Source organism: Protopterus annectens, chromosome 6.part0 (genome assembly GCF_019279795.1).
Source record: "Protopterus annectens isolate FY-2018-M chromosome 6.part0, PAN1.0, whole genome shotgun sequence".
Classification (NCBI taxonomy): Eukaryota; Metazoa; Chordata; order Ceratodontiformes; family Protopteridae; genus Protopterus; species Protopterus annectens.
The window spans coordinates 1,335,190,589-1,335,208,419 of record NC_056737.1 but is presented as its reverse complement, the minus strand read 5'-3'; the positions used below and the strand labels follow the sequence as shown (position 1 = coordinate 1,335,208,419).

Below are 17,831 nucleotides of genomic sequence, written 5' to 3'. Positions count from 1 at the left end.
TACAGAAGGGGGTTGTGTAGTTGGTTAGAATATGGTAATAGTAATAGATCTTTTTGTAGTTACTGGGAAGTTGAGTATTTTGAGGTCATTTTATTTTTGTACAAGTCTAGATGTGATGCAACTTCTGAGAAGTATGAATAAAGTGCCACTGGTAGCAGAGAAACCACTGGTAGATGGTCTGTACAAGTGGTACACACACAGTCCAGGCAGGGAGCCTGTATTATCATTGCATTGGAAACATGTTTCACTGATTTGGATGTCTGTTTTCCAGCATCAGTAAGACCTTTAGAGGGGCAGTTTCTTAAGACTTCTAACATGTTGTAATGATTTGGTTTGTCTGGGTTGGAAAGTGGTGCCAACTAGAATTGCCTAAAAGAGGCACTATGGGAGAGAGGGTCTTTGCTAGTGTCCAAAAGAATTGTTTAAAAGTGTGTTTTTGAAGTGAAAGAAACATTTCAAGTCTGAAGGTGTATTTTTTGAGTAACTTAAACCAGAAGTAATTGTCCTTAAGTTGAGCAGGAAATGAATTCTCTCTGTGGCATGGAATGCTTTCATGCTGTCAAAATTCATTTAGCAGGACTAACTGAGATACAGGTTTGACATCTGAGTTTTCTTTTAAGGTTTCTTTTTATTTTGTGTTAAGGTAATGGAATATAGGGAAGAAAGAGAGCCCGAACGAATGCGGAAAGCACCTACTGCTGCAGCTTGGGAAGGAGCTGAGGACCGTGCAAGACCGCCCATACCACAGGTTGGACTTTCATAGCTTGTACCAGTTTTTGATGCATTTTTGAAGTCTGTTCACCAAGTTTGAATGTTGTTGAAATTGAAAGGAACCAAAGCAGTAGCAGCAGCTTGGGTGAAAGACTGCTTTTTTGTTCCATTATCCCTCCTTTTCACTTAATACCATGGATTCCTGAAGTATTTCCCTGTTTTTTTGATAATTTAATTGCTGCTAGCCTGTGTTAATCGTTTTTACTGTTTGCCTGACTGCATTTCTGTGTTCTTCTCTAAAAAAACAAAAACAAAAAAAAATACTCCTTGTTTTCCCGCCTTTGCTCGACTAGTTAAGACCAGTATACAGGCTTTGCTGTATTCTGGGCTGTGTGTAGTTCCTGTGTTGGCCATTGCCTTACTTGGATAGAAGGAAGTTTCTGAGCTCACCAGTGGGAGTGGGGAGCCTTGAGCAGCCTATCTGTCCCTGGGGGAAGTGATCTCAGCACTTGAGCTGTAATTCATTGGTTGCCTTGGACCATTTCCAGCTCTTTCAAGTTCCTGTATAAAAATCCGCCTCAGGGCTTTTTTGGCTATATACCCAAGCAGAGCTCCACGTGGTCCTGCAGAGGGGTCCTGGCTACAGAGAACTGAAAGAAGCGACCACTTTCCTGATTTAAGTACTTTTTGCTTATTTTTCTGCATTGTCCTCTCTGGCTTTCATTTAATAAGATACAACTGTTTTTTTTGCTTTGCTGTATTCTAAAGTATCTGCACTTAAAAGTAGTATTTTGGTCGACTCTGGTCGAATATTACTGTTTTTGATAATTTAATTGCTGCTAGCCTGTGTTAATCGTTTACTGTTTGCCTGACTGCATTTCTGTGTTCTTCTCTAAAAAAAACAAAAAAATACTCCTTGTTTTCCCGCCTTTGCTCGACTAGTTAAGACCAGTATACAGGCTTTGCTGTATTCTGGGCTGTGTGTAGTTCCTGTGTTGGCCATTGCCTTACTTGGATAGAAGGAAGTTTCTGAGCTCACCAGTGGGAGTGGGGAGCCTTGAGCAGCCTATCTGTCCCTGGGGGAAGTGATCTCAGCACTTGAGCTGTAATTCATTGGTTGCCTTGGACCATTTCCAGCTCTTTTCAAGTTCCCTGTATAAAAATCCGCCTCAGGGCGTTTTTTTTTGGCTATATACCCAAGCAGAGCTCCACGTGGTCCTGCAGAGGGGTCCTGGCTACAGAGAACTGAAAGAAGCGACCACTTTCCTGATTTAAGTACTTTTTTGCTTATTTTTTCTGCATTGTCCTCTCTGGCTTTCATTTAATAAGATACAACTGTTTTTTTGCTTTGCTGCTGTATTCTAAAGTATCTGCACTTAAAAGTAGTATTTTGGTCGACTCTGGTCGAATATTACTGTTTTTTTGATAATTTAATTGCTGCTAGCCTGTGTTAATCGTTTTTACTGTTTGCCTGACTGCATTTCTGTGTTCTTCTCTAAAAAAACAAAAACAAAAAAAAAAATACTCCTTGTTTTCCCGCCTTTGCTCGACTAGTTAAGACCAGTATACAGGCTTTGCTGTATTCTGGGCTGTGTGTAGTTCCTGTGTTGGCCATTGCCTTACTTGGATAGAAGGAAGTTTCTGAGCTCACCAGTGGGAGTGGGGAGCCTTGAGCAGCCTATCTGTCCCTGGGGAAGTGATCTCAGCACTTGAGCTGTAATTCATTGGTTGCCTTGGACCATTTCCAGCTCTTTTCAAGTTCCCTGTATAAAAATCCGCCTCAGGGCTTTTGCGCTTTCTGCACCTAGCAGCAGCGTTATACAGGTGTAAACTATTCTATACAGGTTTTAACTTTTGGCTCCGCCAAGTCTGCTCTTCAAATTTTCCCTTAGAAACTCTATTCAGTCTATCTAGCTGTATATATCAGCACTTGTTTTTCGGAACTTCTATCCCTAGCAAGCACTCATAAAAAAACCAAGCACTCTTACCCTAAAAGTAAGCACTACAGGTATCCACTACCCCTGTGAATATCCACTTCCCTTAAAGGCACAACACTCCTTAAAATATTCTAGTATGTCGAGTGGTAGACCACTAGCATCCTCTCTTGTTCAGCTGGTTAATCTGGGAATCTTAAGACAATGTTACAATTGTCTCATGTACACAGACAACCCTCTCCTCCTTCCTACTAACACATATACTTGCGAGAGATGCAACTATATAGCCAGACTGGAGGCTGAACTCTCTCAACTCAGGACTGGCAAGACCAGTCAGGAAGAGATGGTACCCACACCCAAAGCAAAACCAGTCACACATATAACCACCACCAATGCAAACCAAACACATAAAAACACAAAGACATACTGGAGGCTCTTGTAAAAACTTACCAAAACAACAGAGGCCTCCAAAGCAGACACCCAGAAATACACCCCACAAAACACAACACCTACAACACATACCTCAAGCAACAGGTGTGTCACACATTCACAGCCCCTAAGGCAAAATACTATGCCAGAGACATTAGTAATAGGTGACTCTATAGTCAGACACACCGATGTTCCACTTACCAGGCTGAATAAGGAGAGGGTAACGGTGAGCTGCCTATCGGGGCTAGGATCCGCCACATTACACACGCACTCAGGTCACTCCAAAGCAAGTACCACATGATTCAGTCATTGTCCATGCGGGTGTGAATGACCTGAGACGCACCTCCCTGGACTACATGAAAAGAGACATTGAGGAGCTCTCTGATTATGTAGCCCAGACTGGTATGACCCTGACCCTGAGCAGCATCCTGCCTTCGCCAAGAATGATGCCTCAGTACAAAGACAAAATGATCAGTTTTAACAATTGGCTTAATCACTGGTGTCATTCTAGGGGATCCAATGTCTGTCAGCCTGGGATGATATGCTGGACAAGCCACGTTGCTTCACAAGGGATGGCTTGCACCTGTCACCACTGGGCTTCCGGATACTGGCCAAGGCTCTTGCCACCCCATAGTGCCTTTTAGGCAATGCTCAAAGGACAAATCAACCGCCATAAAAAACAAAAATGGAAAAAAATTAAGGGTAATGCTGCTCAACGCCAGAAGTCTAAATCTCAAGATGCAGGCACTCGAAGCACTCCTCAGTATGGAGAACATCGATGTCTGTGCGGTAACTGAAACCTGGTTCAAGGCTCCTGAGAGTACTCCAGCACTACCAGGCTTTACCTCATATCATGCATTTCGCCTCAAGTTCCAGGTCGAACCACAAAGGAGGGGAGTGTCCATTTTCATAAAAGACACCTACACCTCTCGATTGGTGGCTGCTCATGAAGCATCAGAAACCATACAAGTTTTACTCACCATAGGTAAAACTGCCATACAACTGGTCGCATGTTATAGAACACCCTCCCAATCCCAGGAATCCCATCAAGCATTCCTGAAAACACTGGAGGATATGAATGTCACACCAAACACCATCATATTGGGTGACTTCAATTATCCCACCATAGACTGGGCCCACTATTCTAGCCCTAACACCCTGGCCCAAAGATTCCTGGAATTCATAAACTCAAATGCTATGGAGCAACTGGTCACCTCTCCTACGAGGAGAGATAATATACTTGACCTGATTATCACAAACATGGGGTCCAAATGCTCCGCACCGGATATAAACCCTTCACTAGTAAGATCTGATCATAAACTGATCACGTTGGATGTACATATCCCACCCCCACCCCCAGAACAAAAGACTACAGTGAAAACTTCTCAAAAGCTGACTTTGAGCTCCTTAAGTCGGAAATGATATCCTTTAAGCCTACTGGGTCAATGAAAACCACATCCCAAAATGCTGAATCCTTCACAAAAGCCTTCTATGGACATCTCCAGGAATGCATGGATCAGGCAATCCCAACTAAAACCAAGACCCTCTCCACTAAGGAAAACGCCGGTTTGGTGGACCCGCTATAAACAAACTGTACAACAAAGAAGGAAGCTGCTGCAGGAGAGAGCCAAATCCCAGAAGGTAAAGGCTTCCCTGATCAGCACAAGTAAAAACTACGCCTCTCATAAAACATCTAAAGCAAACTTTGAGAAAAAGATTGCCAAGGATACCAAAGACAATCATAAAGCCTTCTTCAATTATGTCAGAACCTTGGGAGGAAATTCTCAGATATGCTCTGAGCTGGTACACAATAACAAAAATTCACTGACCCTACTGACATTGCCAACATTCTGGCAGATAGGTTCAGTGCAAATTTCTCCCTCCCTCACCCCTAAAGATGAAGTAACTATCCCTGCTGAATGTAACCTACCTGTCATCACAGACACACAGGTGAAATCAGCACTCAACAAGGCAAAAACACAGCATCTATGGGACCCGATGGTATCCCGGTTGCGTGTTACGTGAACTCCAAGATGAACTAAACCCGCCCCTAAGAACTTTATTCAATCTTAGCCTCACTACAGGATATGTACCTGAACACTGGCGACAGCAACAGTGGTCCCACTCCACAAAGGGGAAATTCAACTGACCCAGGTAACTACCCCATAAGTTTGACCAGCCTGATCTGTAAGGCTATGGAAAGGATCATCATGGAACTCATAAATGGCGACATTGGTGATCTGCAGACCCTTGATCCCACACAGTTCGGTTTTGTAAAAGGCAGATCCTGCCTCTTAAACCTGGTTGACTTTTGAGACAGTCACTAGTGCCATCGATGAGGGCAAGGCTGTCCACACTGCCTATTTGGACTTACAAGGCCTTTGACACAATACCACACTCTGGCATCATCGACAAGCTCAGCAGCCTAAATGTAAATCCATATGTCACAAGATGGGTAGCAAATTGGCTAAAAACAGAACCCATAAGGTTAAAATTGCTGGAGCCATGTCAGACTCAAAACCCGTCACAAGTGGTGTCACTCAGGGCTCAGTCTTGGGTCCACTCCTATTCGGCATTTATTTTTCAGATGTGAAAGCAAACATGGAAGGATTATATGACAAAGTTTGCAGATGACTGCAAACTGGGCGACATAGTGGATTCACCTGCTGACACACACATCCTACAGAAAGGTCTCACTGAAACGGACAACTGGTGCCGGAATCATGGCCTCAAACTTAACGCCAAAAATGTATAGTCATCCCTTTGGGAAAAACAAAGTACCCACAAACTATCACGAGACAATAACCCACTGAATACAGAAGATGTAATCAGAGACCTGGGGACTCAAGTCGATAGTGACCTCTCCTTGACAACCATGTTGCCAAAGTGGTCAGAAAGACTTTCTACCTAGCCCATCTCATCATGAAGGGATTCTCATCCAGATCAAAGGAGGTCATTGTACCTCTGTATTCCTCCCTCATCAGGCCCATGATCGAATATAATGCTCCATTTGGGATGTATCTCACACCGCACATGCAGCAACTGGAGTGACCCCAGAAGTACCTCACCATGAGGATCATAGGTCTCAAACATGTGTCTTATCCAGCTAGATTAAAGAAACTCCAGCTCTATTCAGTAGCATACCGCCTGCTCAGAGGTGATTTGTGCCTAACATACAGGGCCATGTCCAACCAGGAATTGATGGACATGCTCCATCTCAAAAATCCAAATCCACCAGAACCACAAAAGATTTCAACCTCTGCACAAATATGAATAGGACATGCTGAGGGATAGATTCATAACACAGAGGTTACCCATACTCTGGAACAAAAATCCCAGTTCACGTGAGACAGAGCCCTTCATTGGCACTGTTCAAGAAAAATCTCGATGCATGGATGGGAGATCGCAAGTTTACCCCGGGAGTGACCTCAGTGTCACTACTAGACAGAGGTATAGTTTACTAAATAATGGGGTTCCACATGTGTCACTACTAGAGAGGCGCAACTACATAGTATGGGGTGGCGTAAAGCCACATCACTGTTGGCTAGGCTTGTAAATGCCCCCGGGCAGATAGCCTAGTACACTACTATGAAACTATGAAACTACTATGTATGTTTTAGTGTTGGTTCTATTAAGCAAGAGCTGCAAGAATTTTAAAAGGTCTTATTTCAGAGGCTTGGTGATAACTGCTGAGATTTTATCTTGCTTATCCCCAGCTTTGATATTTTTTAATTTTCTCTCATTCTTTTGCTGGGGTATGAGAGCACTTTAACAGTCCAAAGCATGATTTATTGTGTTGTGCTAACAGTGCATTCTCATTGAGATCCCAGTTGCTTTCCACCACTTGCACAGTTTGAGTCTCGTAATATATATTCTCCTGCATTTGATGTCTAAAGTTGTGAAGCATTTAAAGTGTTGCTGTAGTTAGATTTTGAGATGGACTCCAAACTGGTTCTGTCTGGGAGCAGAGCACAAAGTGAAGCTCTGTTCTGCAGGTGGACTGCACTAAGGGATGAAGGTAATATTTGGTTGAAGAGTACTTTTTTTTCCATGAGGGTTGATGATGGAGAGTGCCTAGAACAGTAACTGTCAGGTAAGATACCTGTTTTCAATCTGTAGTTGATACCAGAACAGTTTGAGTATGGGTAAGGGAATCATTGGCATCATCCTTTGTCCCTTTCCGTCTATGAGGCTACCTCCTTTTTCTCGTGTCAGATTCCCCTTTAACTTCCAGTGGTTTAAGCTAGCACATGTCATCACTTGCTGAGAGGAGCAAGAAAATAAACCTGTGACATCCATCTGGGTGACTGTTAGAGAAGTCTTGCATGGTGATCTGACTGCATTTTTCTCATTGGAATATACAGATTATGCTCACACCTAGACGTCTGTTGTAGAGGACTTGGCAGCCTGTCTACCGGTCGCCCTGCACCTTTTAGGCCTCTGGGCTTGATTCTATTATTTTGACATATAGCAGTTTGTTTGTGGGAGCTTCTCTTATGAAAGTCTAAGTGTATCCTTAGGAAGCACAAGCTGATGCTATCATAAGCGTTGTGCAGTTCTGTCAAGACCAAGCTGTTACTCTTAGGTTCCTGTTTTGTTGGAGTCCCATCACAGATCCTCCCAGTCTTACCTGTGTCACATTTGACACGTTGCATGCTGTGTGAGGCCGTGCAAATACACACTGTAGCTTGGAGTGGGAAGGGCATTCCTCTCCCATGTTTTCATGTAAAGGGTGGATTCTGAGGATCCCATGACCTGCCCCCATGTGAAGTAGCATCCTGAATATACTTCCTTATGCAGACCTTCTGTGTGAGCTCTTAGGTTCAGCAAAGGTCTGAGGGGGAAAAGCAGCAGTTTGAGAGGATTCTAAGCCTTTGGATAGGATGAGCAGGAAGGATTTTATTTCTTTGCCGATTTTCGGGGTATTGGGTCCAGTCTGTATCTCTCTTGTCCAAGTGCCAGTTCTGTGCCAATGTATCAGGTGATGGAAAAGCCAACAGGCCGCCTTTATTCTCTGAATAAAATAGCAGTTAGCTAATAGTGCTTTTCTGGCTTCTTTGTTATGCTTTTTTGTAGCCCACTGAGGGTTTTTCACTGTCATATTTCTTTTTGATTAACTTTTATGTTGAGTATTAAAAGGGGGGGGCATAAACTGATCTGCTAGGTTGCCATAGTATACAAAGGAAGTGCACTCAGGTTAGCTTAGAATAAAATAATCAAAATAAACAATTTGAAGAGTAACTGAATGTAACACAAAAGTACAAATCCCAAGGGAAGTCCGTGATAATTTGATGCAAACTTTCCGAGATGCTTTTTAGTTGTTGAATTTTTCTTTAACTTGGGAGACAGCTTGTATACATTTGTATAGTAGAAAAATCTTTTTGAGGAAATCTATTACAGATTTTGTTGCAGATTATTTTATTGTTCATTATCCAGATTGGAGCACTAGTAGCATGGACCTGTTTCAGACACTACCACAGGAGAGCTCTTGTCAAGTGACTTCTCAGACCTGAACAGTTGGTAAGTGGAGGCTCAGGAAATCTAGTCCTGGAAAGGAAGCAAGTCCATTAGTAGCTCCTAGCCTTCATACTTTTGCACCTACTAAAGTAGAGACAGCTGTAAGCTACATCGCGCGGTCTCTACTTGTAAAGTTCAACCAAAAATTTAAGATGTTCTGCTTCCAGGACAAATGGTATGCTGTAATACTGAAGTAACAAAAGTTTCTAATTAATACGAGAACATTGTTTCTTCACTTGGCAGTGGTGCCAGAATATATGCAAAATGTCTACTTTTTAATTTATTTTGTACTGAGGAGTAAAGATGGCCACTTGGGTAAAAAGAATGTGTTTTGTAGGAGTCAAATATACAATAAAATATATTCTTCCTTATCACTGTTGCAGTATTTCTTACTCATGGGATATCCTGCTGAGGTTAGCTGAACATCTGTGCAGTATACCAAAGCTTTTCAAGCATCTTACATCAGAGGTTTGTCCTATGTGCAAGGCATATAAGGTATGATGTATGCGTGCCTTATCCTCAGAACAACTTTGCTTGCCAGTATGAATGTTGTGTTTGAATTTGCCTTGCAAATCTGTTCACTGAGCTGGTTCTGCAATTGAGCACTTCTACAGATAAATGCCCAGTTGGAGTATTCCTTTCTTTTTATCTTCCTATTACCTTAAGTTTACATGTCATCCAGGAGGGAAAAATGTGAGTGTGGGAGGCATTCCCCATAAAGACAGACATGAACAGTGCCTTTTTGTTTGGGTGCTACCCATGACCATATGCATTGTGAAATTTGTTAGGTGTTTGTCCATAAGATGCACTGCAGTCATTTGTTATCTCTTTCTGTGTATTTGGAGAACCAATAATTGAAGATTTTGGATCAGGGTATGTGGCTAAATCTGCCCTCTCTGATGTTCAGCCACTGCTTAAAAAAAAAAAAAAAAGGAGCAAACTAATCCTACTGCTGTCCAGCCTCCACTGGATGTCCCTTTTGGGTTTGATGATGAACCTGATGACCATTTGCTGCTGCTGTCGGCTCCCACTGAGAAGACCCAGTTGGAGGTCGAAATGGAGCTGCCTTACCCGCACTTCTACTGAAGCTGTGCCTACATTGGTGCAGATGTAGAGGGGTAACCACAGCTGATTATTTTGGAGAGGCCTAAGGGGGATTCCCCAAATGCTTGTTAGAGAAGATGTGGCTGGCACCTTCATTGAATCTAGGCAGAGATCTGAACTTCATAGATTCGTTAAAGCTGATGTTGCTTTAAAAAATCACTAGAAAACTAAGCATCCCTATGGCTAAAGGATCCACACAAAGAATGGCAGGATTTTACTTGGGGGATTTTCAATTCGCTTATGGATCTTAAGAACCCCTCCCACAAAAAAATTGCCCCTGGGGCCTGAGGAAGAGGATTCTTTTTTTTCTGCTGACTGTCCTATGGAGCAATTGTCTATTTGGAGATAAGATAGTTCCTATGATGGAACACTTTTTAAGTGGGACTGTTTGCAGGTTTCTGATGTTTCAAAAAAGATACCATGAACTCTTTAAAATAGATTCTCCTTGGCCTTCTGCAATCCCTGCAATGCTGGCTACCCTGCTCGATACTTTTACTGCAGCTTCTCAGTCCTCAGACTCTGAGCCTCCTGCCCGTAAGAAACTGGGCAGGTTCTCTAAAGTTACAGGAGTTCAACATTTTTTATATAAAAACCCATCCTCTGATCTTGGTTTTGCTTGTGTAGCCACTGATAAGTCATCCAAGTTGCTGTCTTCTTTTAAACCTTTGCTTTCTGATGAGGACAGCCATGCCATGAACAGGTATGCTAAAAACGTGTAACTCTGCTACCTTGGCCTTAGGGCTTTTAATTAACAGACCTGTATGGCTAGGTATATCCTCGCTCTTTTCTTCCAACATGGGGGCATTCTGACTGATTTGCCTGAATCAGATGGTTAAGACTTCTGCCATTGCCCTTCTGAGCTCTTTTTGGGTGGCTCGTCATTCTGTTAAATTTAGCTGTGATGCTGCTGATGCTTCTTGTAGGGCAGTCGCATCTGCATCTGTTGTGAGGATGTATTCTTGGTTATGGCTCCAGGCTGTGCTGAAGACATCCTGGCCAAATTATTGGGTTCTCCCTCAAATGACCAGAATATCTTTGGCACTGCTCCTACTGAATTATTTAAGAACCTTTGGGATAAAGATAACGTTATGCACGACTTAAAACAAATCTTAATGCCTGTGAAACTTAGGAACAGAAAGCACAATCCTTCTAAGCCTTCTTTTGTTTGTAGATAGTCTAAGCAGTCTTGTAGGGGCAAGAGGGTTTCTCTCAGAGTTTTTTCAGACATGCCTTCTCAGGGTGCGAAGAATCAAAAGCCGTCTTTTCCTGACAGATCTGCTTCTACCCCTTGGCCAGAAGCCTCTGTCTCTTAGATTGACACTCTCCTGTTTGGCAACAGAGAAGCATAGATGCTTGGGTACTTTCCATTATCCAAAATGGTTATTTTATAGTTTGAAAGTCCCTTCCTCCAGTCTCAGGCCTTCCTCATTCTTTTCCTTGTTAGCTCTCTCATTTTCCTTTGGTGTTTTGCAGGATTTGGTGGTACAGGGAACCACGCAACCTATCCTATTCTGTCAGCAGTGAACAGGTTCCTTCTTTCAAGATGTTGCCTGTTCAGGTACTGTTTCCCTGATGTTCATCGTGTTTCACTGTTGCAGTCATGACTGTAGAATTCTCCCCTGCCGGCAGGCAGTCCTCGGTCGGCCAGAATCCCAAAGTCTGGTCCGGGCGTCGGGTTGTTCAGCCATGCTCCCTGACGCCAGAGCACCAGAAGTACAAAGTTGACAGCCACGCCATGTTCTCCAGTCTTTCTTGCCGCGGTGATAGCAGTTCGCAAGTGCCGGTCAGCTGACTCCTGACAATGTTTTCTAATCAAACTTCAGTCCGAAGATTTTCTTCTCCCACTCAAAGCTAAGTACTCGCTGGAAACTTTTTCTTGCTCCAGTCCGATGTCAGAAAAAGTTAATTGTATTTCATGTGGGAAGCAAATACCTCACAAGGATTTTCATTCTCACTGTATTCTTGCTTGGGCCCTGACCAACGACGCAGCTAGTTGTCGGTTTTGTGCTAGATTCAATCAACGCATTCATTAAAACGGTAAGGTACCATTTTGCTTTTCATTACTCGGTATGCTTTAATTACAAAATGTCGCCTGATACGGTTCGCTACCGAAGTTCACAAACGACGCAAGGACGAAGACAGGCCTCCGAGGTCCAAATCAGACGATATAACACAAGTGGAGCCAGCTTCAGGTTTGGCCGTCGTCAGTGAGGCGCTTTTGCAGCCCCTGTCGTCGGCCATTTCGGAACTGATAGCCGAAACGGACTCCCACGAGGAGCCAACTAGGCCTTTGAATATTTCAGTTGGACCTTCGGACAATGCTCCTTCAGATGGGTCCGGAGTCAGCTGTGCAGGTACCGGCCCGAAGGGGTTTTCAGGCCTACTCAGCTTCTATAAAGGCAAAGCCAAAGGCAAAGACTCCTTCCAAATCAAAGACTGCAACCCAGTCCCCTTCTGATCCGCTCCCAAGTCTCAGAAACAGTTACTTAAAATGGCGGAGGACTTACTATGATTAGGGGTTCACATCCCCCTCCAGATAAAAGGCCAAGGCAGGAAGTTTATTATGACTCCTCTGATCAGGCTTCTGTTTCTTCTGTTTCTTCTTCTGACCAGGAATATTCTTTCCCTCCTTATGAGGATTCTGATGCTGAGGAATCCATTCCTTCAGCTTCTCCCCCTGAGGATTTCTCTTTTGGGGAAACTTTGCATGAAATGAGGGAACATTTCCACTGGGAAGGACAGGAGTACTCTGAATCTAACAAAAGACCAAGGGATTTTCTTCTTCTTCCCCAACATAGGCCCCTGGCTATTCCTCCTATTTTGGATATTGTGGATGATGCTTTTTCGGAGGCTAACTTAACTCCTGACTCTTTTCCTCCAGCTCCTGTTAAGCCAGACAGATACTATAGGGTTCCTGATTCCCACCAGTTTTTATTCAAGAACCCTACTGCTGACCCTGAAACCATTTCTCAGGGTCCTAAGGGTATTAAGGCCGCTTCTGCTAAAAACCCCATTCCCACTGAGAAGGATTCCAGATCTTTAGAAAGATGGGGCAAAAAAGTGTACACTTCTGCTACTTTATTTATTAGGGCTTTAAACCCTTGGTCAGGGGGGGGTTTTTTTTTTTTTTATTTTTTTTGCTTTTAAATTTAAAAACCAAAAACAAATTTCTTCTTTTTTTCTGTTTTAAAACAAAAGCCTTAAACTTCCCCAAATTCTGCCTGTTTTGGCCCCGATGATAAAAGGAATTTAAGAACTGGCCCTCAAAGAATTGGTCCTTCGGCTCTGACAAGTTTCAAAGGGGAAAAAGCAGATGTGCCCGAGGTAGAGGGCAATACCGAGGATCTTACAGGGGCCGCCAATGGCAACCTCAAATCAAAGAAGTGCGCAGACAGTTCAGCTGCACCACAAGGACAATCACAATGACTTCGACTTTCGTGACCGCCTACAAAGGTTCAGAGAAGCACCTTTGGGCGTAAAATTATCCTTATTCTCTCAAAACTGGCATATCTTAACCAAGGACAACTGGATTCTGGATTTGATAGACAAAGGTTACAGATTCCACTTCCACATATTACCAATAAGACAAGGCATGCCAAACCTGCCACATCATCAAAGGGCAGAGGCGCCACTCAAGTTTCCAAGCTGTTAAGTATAAAAGCAATAGAAAGGGTTCCTCCTCAGGAGCAAGGCCAGGGATTTTATTCAAGACTGTTCCTTGTTCCAAGAAAAGAAAACAAATGGAGACCCATACTGGACTTGTCAACTCTAAACACTTTTCTCATGGTGCCAAAGTTCAAAATGCTGATGTTGCAGCAACTCCTTCCCATGCTGGGCAAGGGGTCTTGGCTGGTCACTCTGGACCTCAAGGAGGCATACCTGCATGTCCCAATCAGACAAAGCTGCAGAAGATACCTCAGATTTCTTGCAGGGACAGAGCATTATCAATTCTCAGCATTGCCGTTTGGCTTATCTACTGCGCCCAGAGTGTTCACGAAATGCCTGGCATCAGTAGTGGCACACTGCAGACTGCAGGGGATTCAAATATACCCCTACCTGGACGACTGCCTCATACAAGCCGACAACAAACAAACCTTAAAAGAAAATTTGGACTATGTCATGCATCTGCTGCAGGCCTTGGGATACAGTCAACATTCAGAAGTCAAAACTACTGCCATCCCTACAGATTATCTTCCTAGGAACCAAACTGGACACAGAAAACCAAATGGCCTACCTCACAGAGGAAAAGCAGCAGCATTTACCAGAGTACTTCAAAGGCCTAGCAAAACTATCCCAGCTGACTGCAAGGAAAATCCTGCAGGCCCTGGGGTTCATGGCATCTTGCATCCTTCTGATACCTTTGGCAAGACTTCATATGAGAAAGCTGCAATGGTATTTAAACTTATGGTCTCAACACAGCCAAAGCCTAGAGGACATAATCCCACTTATTCCATGTCTGCAAAAGGAATTCTTATGGTGGGCTCAAGCCAGTCAGCAAAACAAAGGCATGTCTTTCAACAGACCTCAAGCAGGCCAAATGATTACAACAGACGCCTCAGACCATTGATGGGGGGCGCACATGGAGGGCAGATGCATTCAAGGTCTTTGGATGCCAAAGGAAAGGCATATGCACATAAACTAAAAGGAGATGTTGGCAATGATACATGCAATCAAAACTTTCGAAAAATCACTACAACAAGGGCATTTGCTAATAAGGACAGACAACACCACTGTCATGTGGTACATAAACAAGCAGGGAGGCACTCATTCTTATCCCCTATGCAGACTAACAATGCTTCTCTGGGAAAAATCTCTGAGCCTGAAGATACATTTACAATCCCAGTTTGTACCAGGCAAGGACAATGTACTGGCGGACCAGCTGAGCAGAAATTTTTATGGATCCACACGAATGGATGCTGCACCCTCACATTTTCTCTCAACTGACGAAGACATGTGGAAGACCGGACTTAGATCTTTTTGCTTCCCACTTAAATCATCACCTGGAAAAGTTCTGCACAAGGACTCACCATCCTCTAGCCTGGAAAACAGATGCTCTGTCCTTCAGCTGGAATTCTCTAAAAATGTATGCATTCCCTCCTCTGCCTCTGCTGACCAAGGTGATACTGAAGATCAAAACAGAACAACCAACAGGCATTTTGATAGCTCCGGACTGGCCAAGGCAACACTGGTACCCATTGCTATTGACCATAACTCGGACCAAACCATGGCCTCTGACCCTATGGCCCCTGCTCTTAACACAACACAATTTCAGGACTGTACATCACAACCTGAAAACATTACATCTGACAGCCTGGAGGCTACCATGATTTCTCCACCTAACTCTCTTTCCAAATCAGTTCAAGTGATCTTGCTGGAAGCACGCAGACCTTCCACCAGAAAAACCTATTCAGCCAAGTGGAAGAGATTCAGCATCTGGAATGCCAACAAGGGGTCAGGACACAGCATTACCAAGTATACCTCAGATATTAGAATACTTGGCAGAACTATTTCATACTGGACTCTCATACTCTTCAATAAAGATTCATGCCTCGGCAATCTCAGCAAAATACAACTGTGACCCTCCAGTGTTTTCACATCCTCTGCTAAGACAGTTTCTAAGAGGGATAAAGAATATCAAACCTCCCAGAAAACAGCCAATACCTGCATGGGACCACAATTATGTGTTGGAAAAATTAACTCTTCCTCCATTTGAACCAGCAGCAACTTCAGAAATGCAATTTCTCTCATGGAAGACTGTCTTCTTATTGGCAGTCACATCTGCAAGAAGAGTTTCGGAGATTCAGGCACTCATGGCAGTGCCTCCCTTCCTCATTTTTCATCTAGACAGAGTTTCTCTAAGAACAAATCCTACATTCATGCCAAAAGTTATATCCAGGGTGTCTCTAAATCAAGCTATTCACCTGCCTACATTCTTCCCCAATCCTCAAAATAGGGGGGAAAAACTACTGCATACTTTGGACATACACAGACAACTACGTTACTACTTGGACAGAACTTAGGCCACCAGAAAGTCTGACCAACTGTTTGTAGCCTATGCTGCTGGAGTACAAGGAAAAGCAATCTCCAAACAAACAATTTCAAAATGGATTGGACATTGCATCAGATTCTGCTATTCATTCCATGGAAAAGGTGTGCCAGCCAATATTAGGCCACATTCCACCAGAGCTTTAGCCACTTCCACAGCTTTCCTAAGAGGAGTGGCAACAAAGGACATTTTAGAGGCTGCTACATGGAGCTCCGTGCATACATTTACCAAGTACTACAACCTGCCTTTATACTCCAGATCCCGAGCAGGCTTTGCTGGCAGTCCTGCAGGGATTTTAGCTACACCATCCTTATCATAGATCCATCCACCCCCAGCTTGGCTATGGTATTCAACCCATATGTTATGACTGCAGTTGCATTCTTGAAGGACATAGTACAGTTTTGTACCTACCATAAATGTAGATGTCCGATAGATATGCAACTGCAGTCGGATTTTCCACCCTCCTACCCCTCTGTATCCTTCTTTTTGGGTCCCTACCCTTATCCCATTAGTTGGGGTATTTCCTATGGTGTATCTGTTTATTACTGTTGTGCATGTTTGGGATTATTTTTATCCATTTACCAAATTTAGCCTTCCTAGGAGGGCACCTGGCATCTGGGGCAAGAAACACTGAAGAAGATGGCGCCGATGCCTTTATACTCCAACCAGACGCCGGAGAGGAGGCGACACCAGCCGACGCCGGACCCAGACTTTGGAATTCGGCCGACCGAGGGCTGCCTGAGGCAGGACAACCCATATGTTATGACTGCAGTTGCATATCTATCGGACATCTACATTTATGGTAGGTACAAAACTGTACTTTATGCACGACTTAAAACAAATCTTAATGCCTGTGAAACTTAGGAAGAGAAAGCACAATCCTTTTAAGCCTTCTTTTGTTTGTAGGTAGTCTAAGCAGTCTTGTAGGGGCAAGAGGGTTTCTCTCAGAGTTTTTTCAGACATGCCTTCTCAGGGTGCGAAGAATCAAAAGCCGTCTTTTCCTGACAGATCTGCTTCTTCCCCTTGGCCAGAAGCCTCTGTCTCTTAGATTGACTCTGTCCTGTTTGGTAACAGAGAAGCATAGATGCTTGGGTACTTTCCATTATCCAAAATGGTTATTTTATAGTTTGGAAGTCCCTTCCTCCAGTCTCAGGCCTTCCTCATTCTTTTCCTTGTTAGCTCTCTCATTTTCCTTTGGTGTTTTGTAGGATCTGGTGGTACAGGGAACCATGCAACCTATCCTATTCTGTCAGCAGTGAACAGGTTCCTTCTTTCAAGATGTTGCCTGTTCAGGTACTGTTTCCCTGATGTTCATCGTGTTTCACTGTTGCAGTCATGACTGTAAAGTTCTCCCCTGCCGGCAAGCAGTCCTCGGTCGGCCAGAATCCCAAAGTCTGGATCCGGCGTTGGCTGTTCAGCCATGCTCCCTGACGTCAGAGCACCAGAAGTACAAAGTTGACAGCCGACGCCATGTTCTCCAGTCTTTCTTGCCGTGCGGTGATAGCAGTTCGCAAGTGCCGGTCAGCTGACTCCTGACAATGTTTTCTAATCAAACTTCAGTCCGAAGATTTTCTTCTCCCACTCAAAGCTAAGTACCCCGTTGGGGAAACTTTTTTCTTGCTCCAGTCCGATGTCAGAAAAAGTTAATTGTATTTCATGTGGGAAGCAAATACCTCATAAGGATTTTCATTCTCACTGTATTCCTTGCTTGGGCCCTGACCACGACGTAGCTAGTTGTCGGTTTTGTGCTAGATTCAATCAACGTACTATTAAACGAAGGTACGATTTTGCTTTTCATTACTTCGGTAGGCATTTTAATTACAAAATGTCGTCTGATACGGTTCCGGCTACCGAAGTTCACAAACGACGCAAGGACGAAGACAGGCCTCCGAGGTCCAAATCAGATGATATCACACAAGTGGAGCCAGCTTCAGGTTCGGCCGTCATCAGTGAGGCGCTTTTGCAGCCCCTGTCGTCGGCCATTTCGCAACCGATAGCCGAAACGGACTCTCACGAGGAGCCAACTAGGCCTTTGAATATTTCAGTTGGACCTTTGGACAATGCTCCTTCGGATGGGTCCGGAGCCGCTG

At 43.8% G+C, this 17,831-nt stretch overlaps 1 protein-coding gene across 3 annotated transcripts in view; it reads left to right on the top strand.

Annotated features, from left to right (window-relative positions):
• The window catches only part of PRPF40A (pre-mRNA processing factor 40 homolog A), a 3,102,395-nt gene that overhangs the window by 145,678 nt on the left and 2,938,886 nt on the right, over positions 1-17,831 (top strand). For all 3 annotated transcript variants that reach the window (XM_044074905.1, XM_044074903.1, XM_044074904.1), the window contains exon 3: positions 644-748. In XM_044074905.1, coding sequence (XP_043930840.1) covers positions 644-748 — 105 coding nt within the window. The remainder of the gene's footprint in view (positions 1-643; positions 749-17,831) is intronic.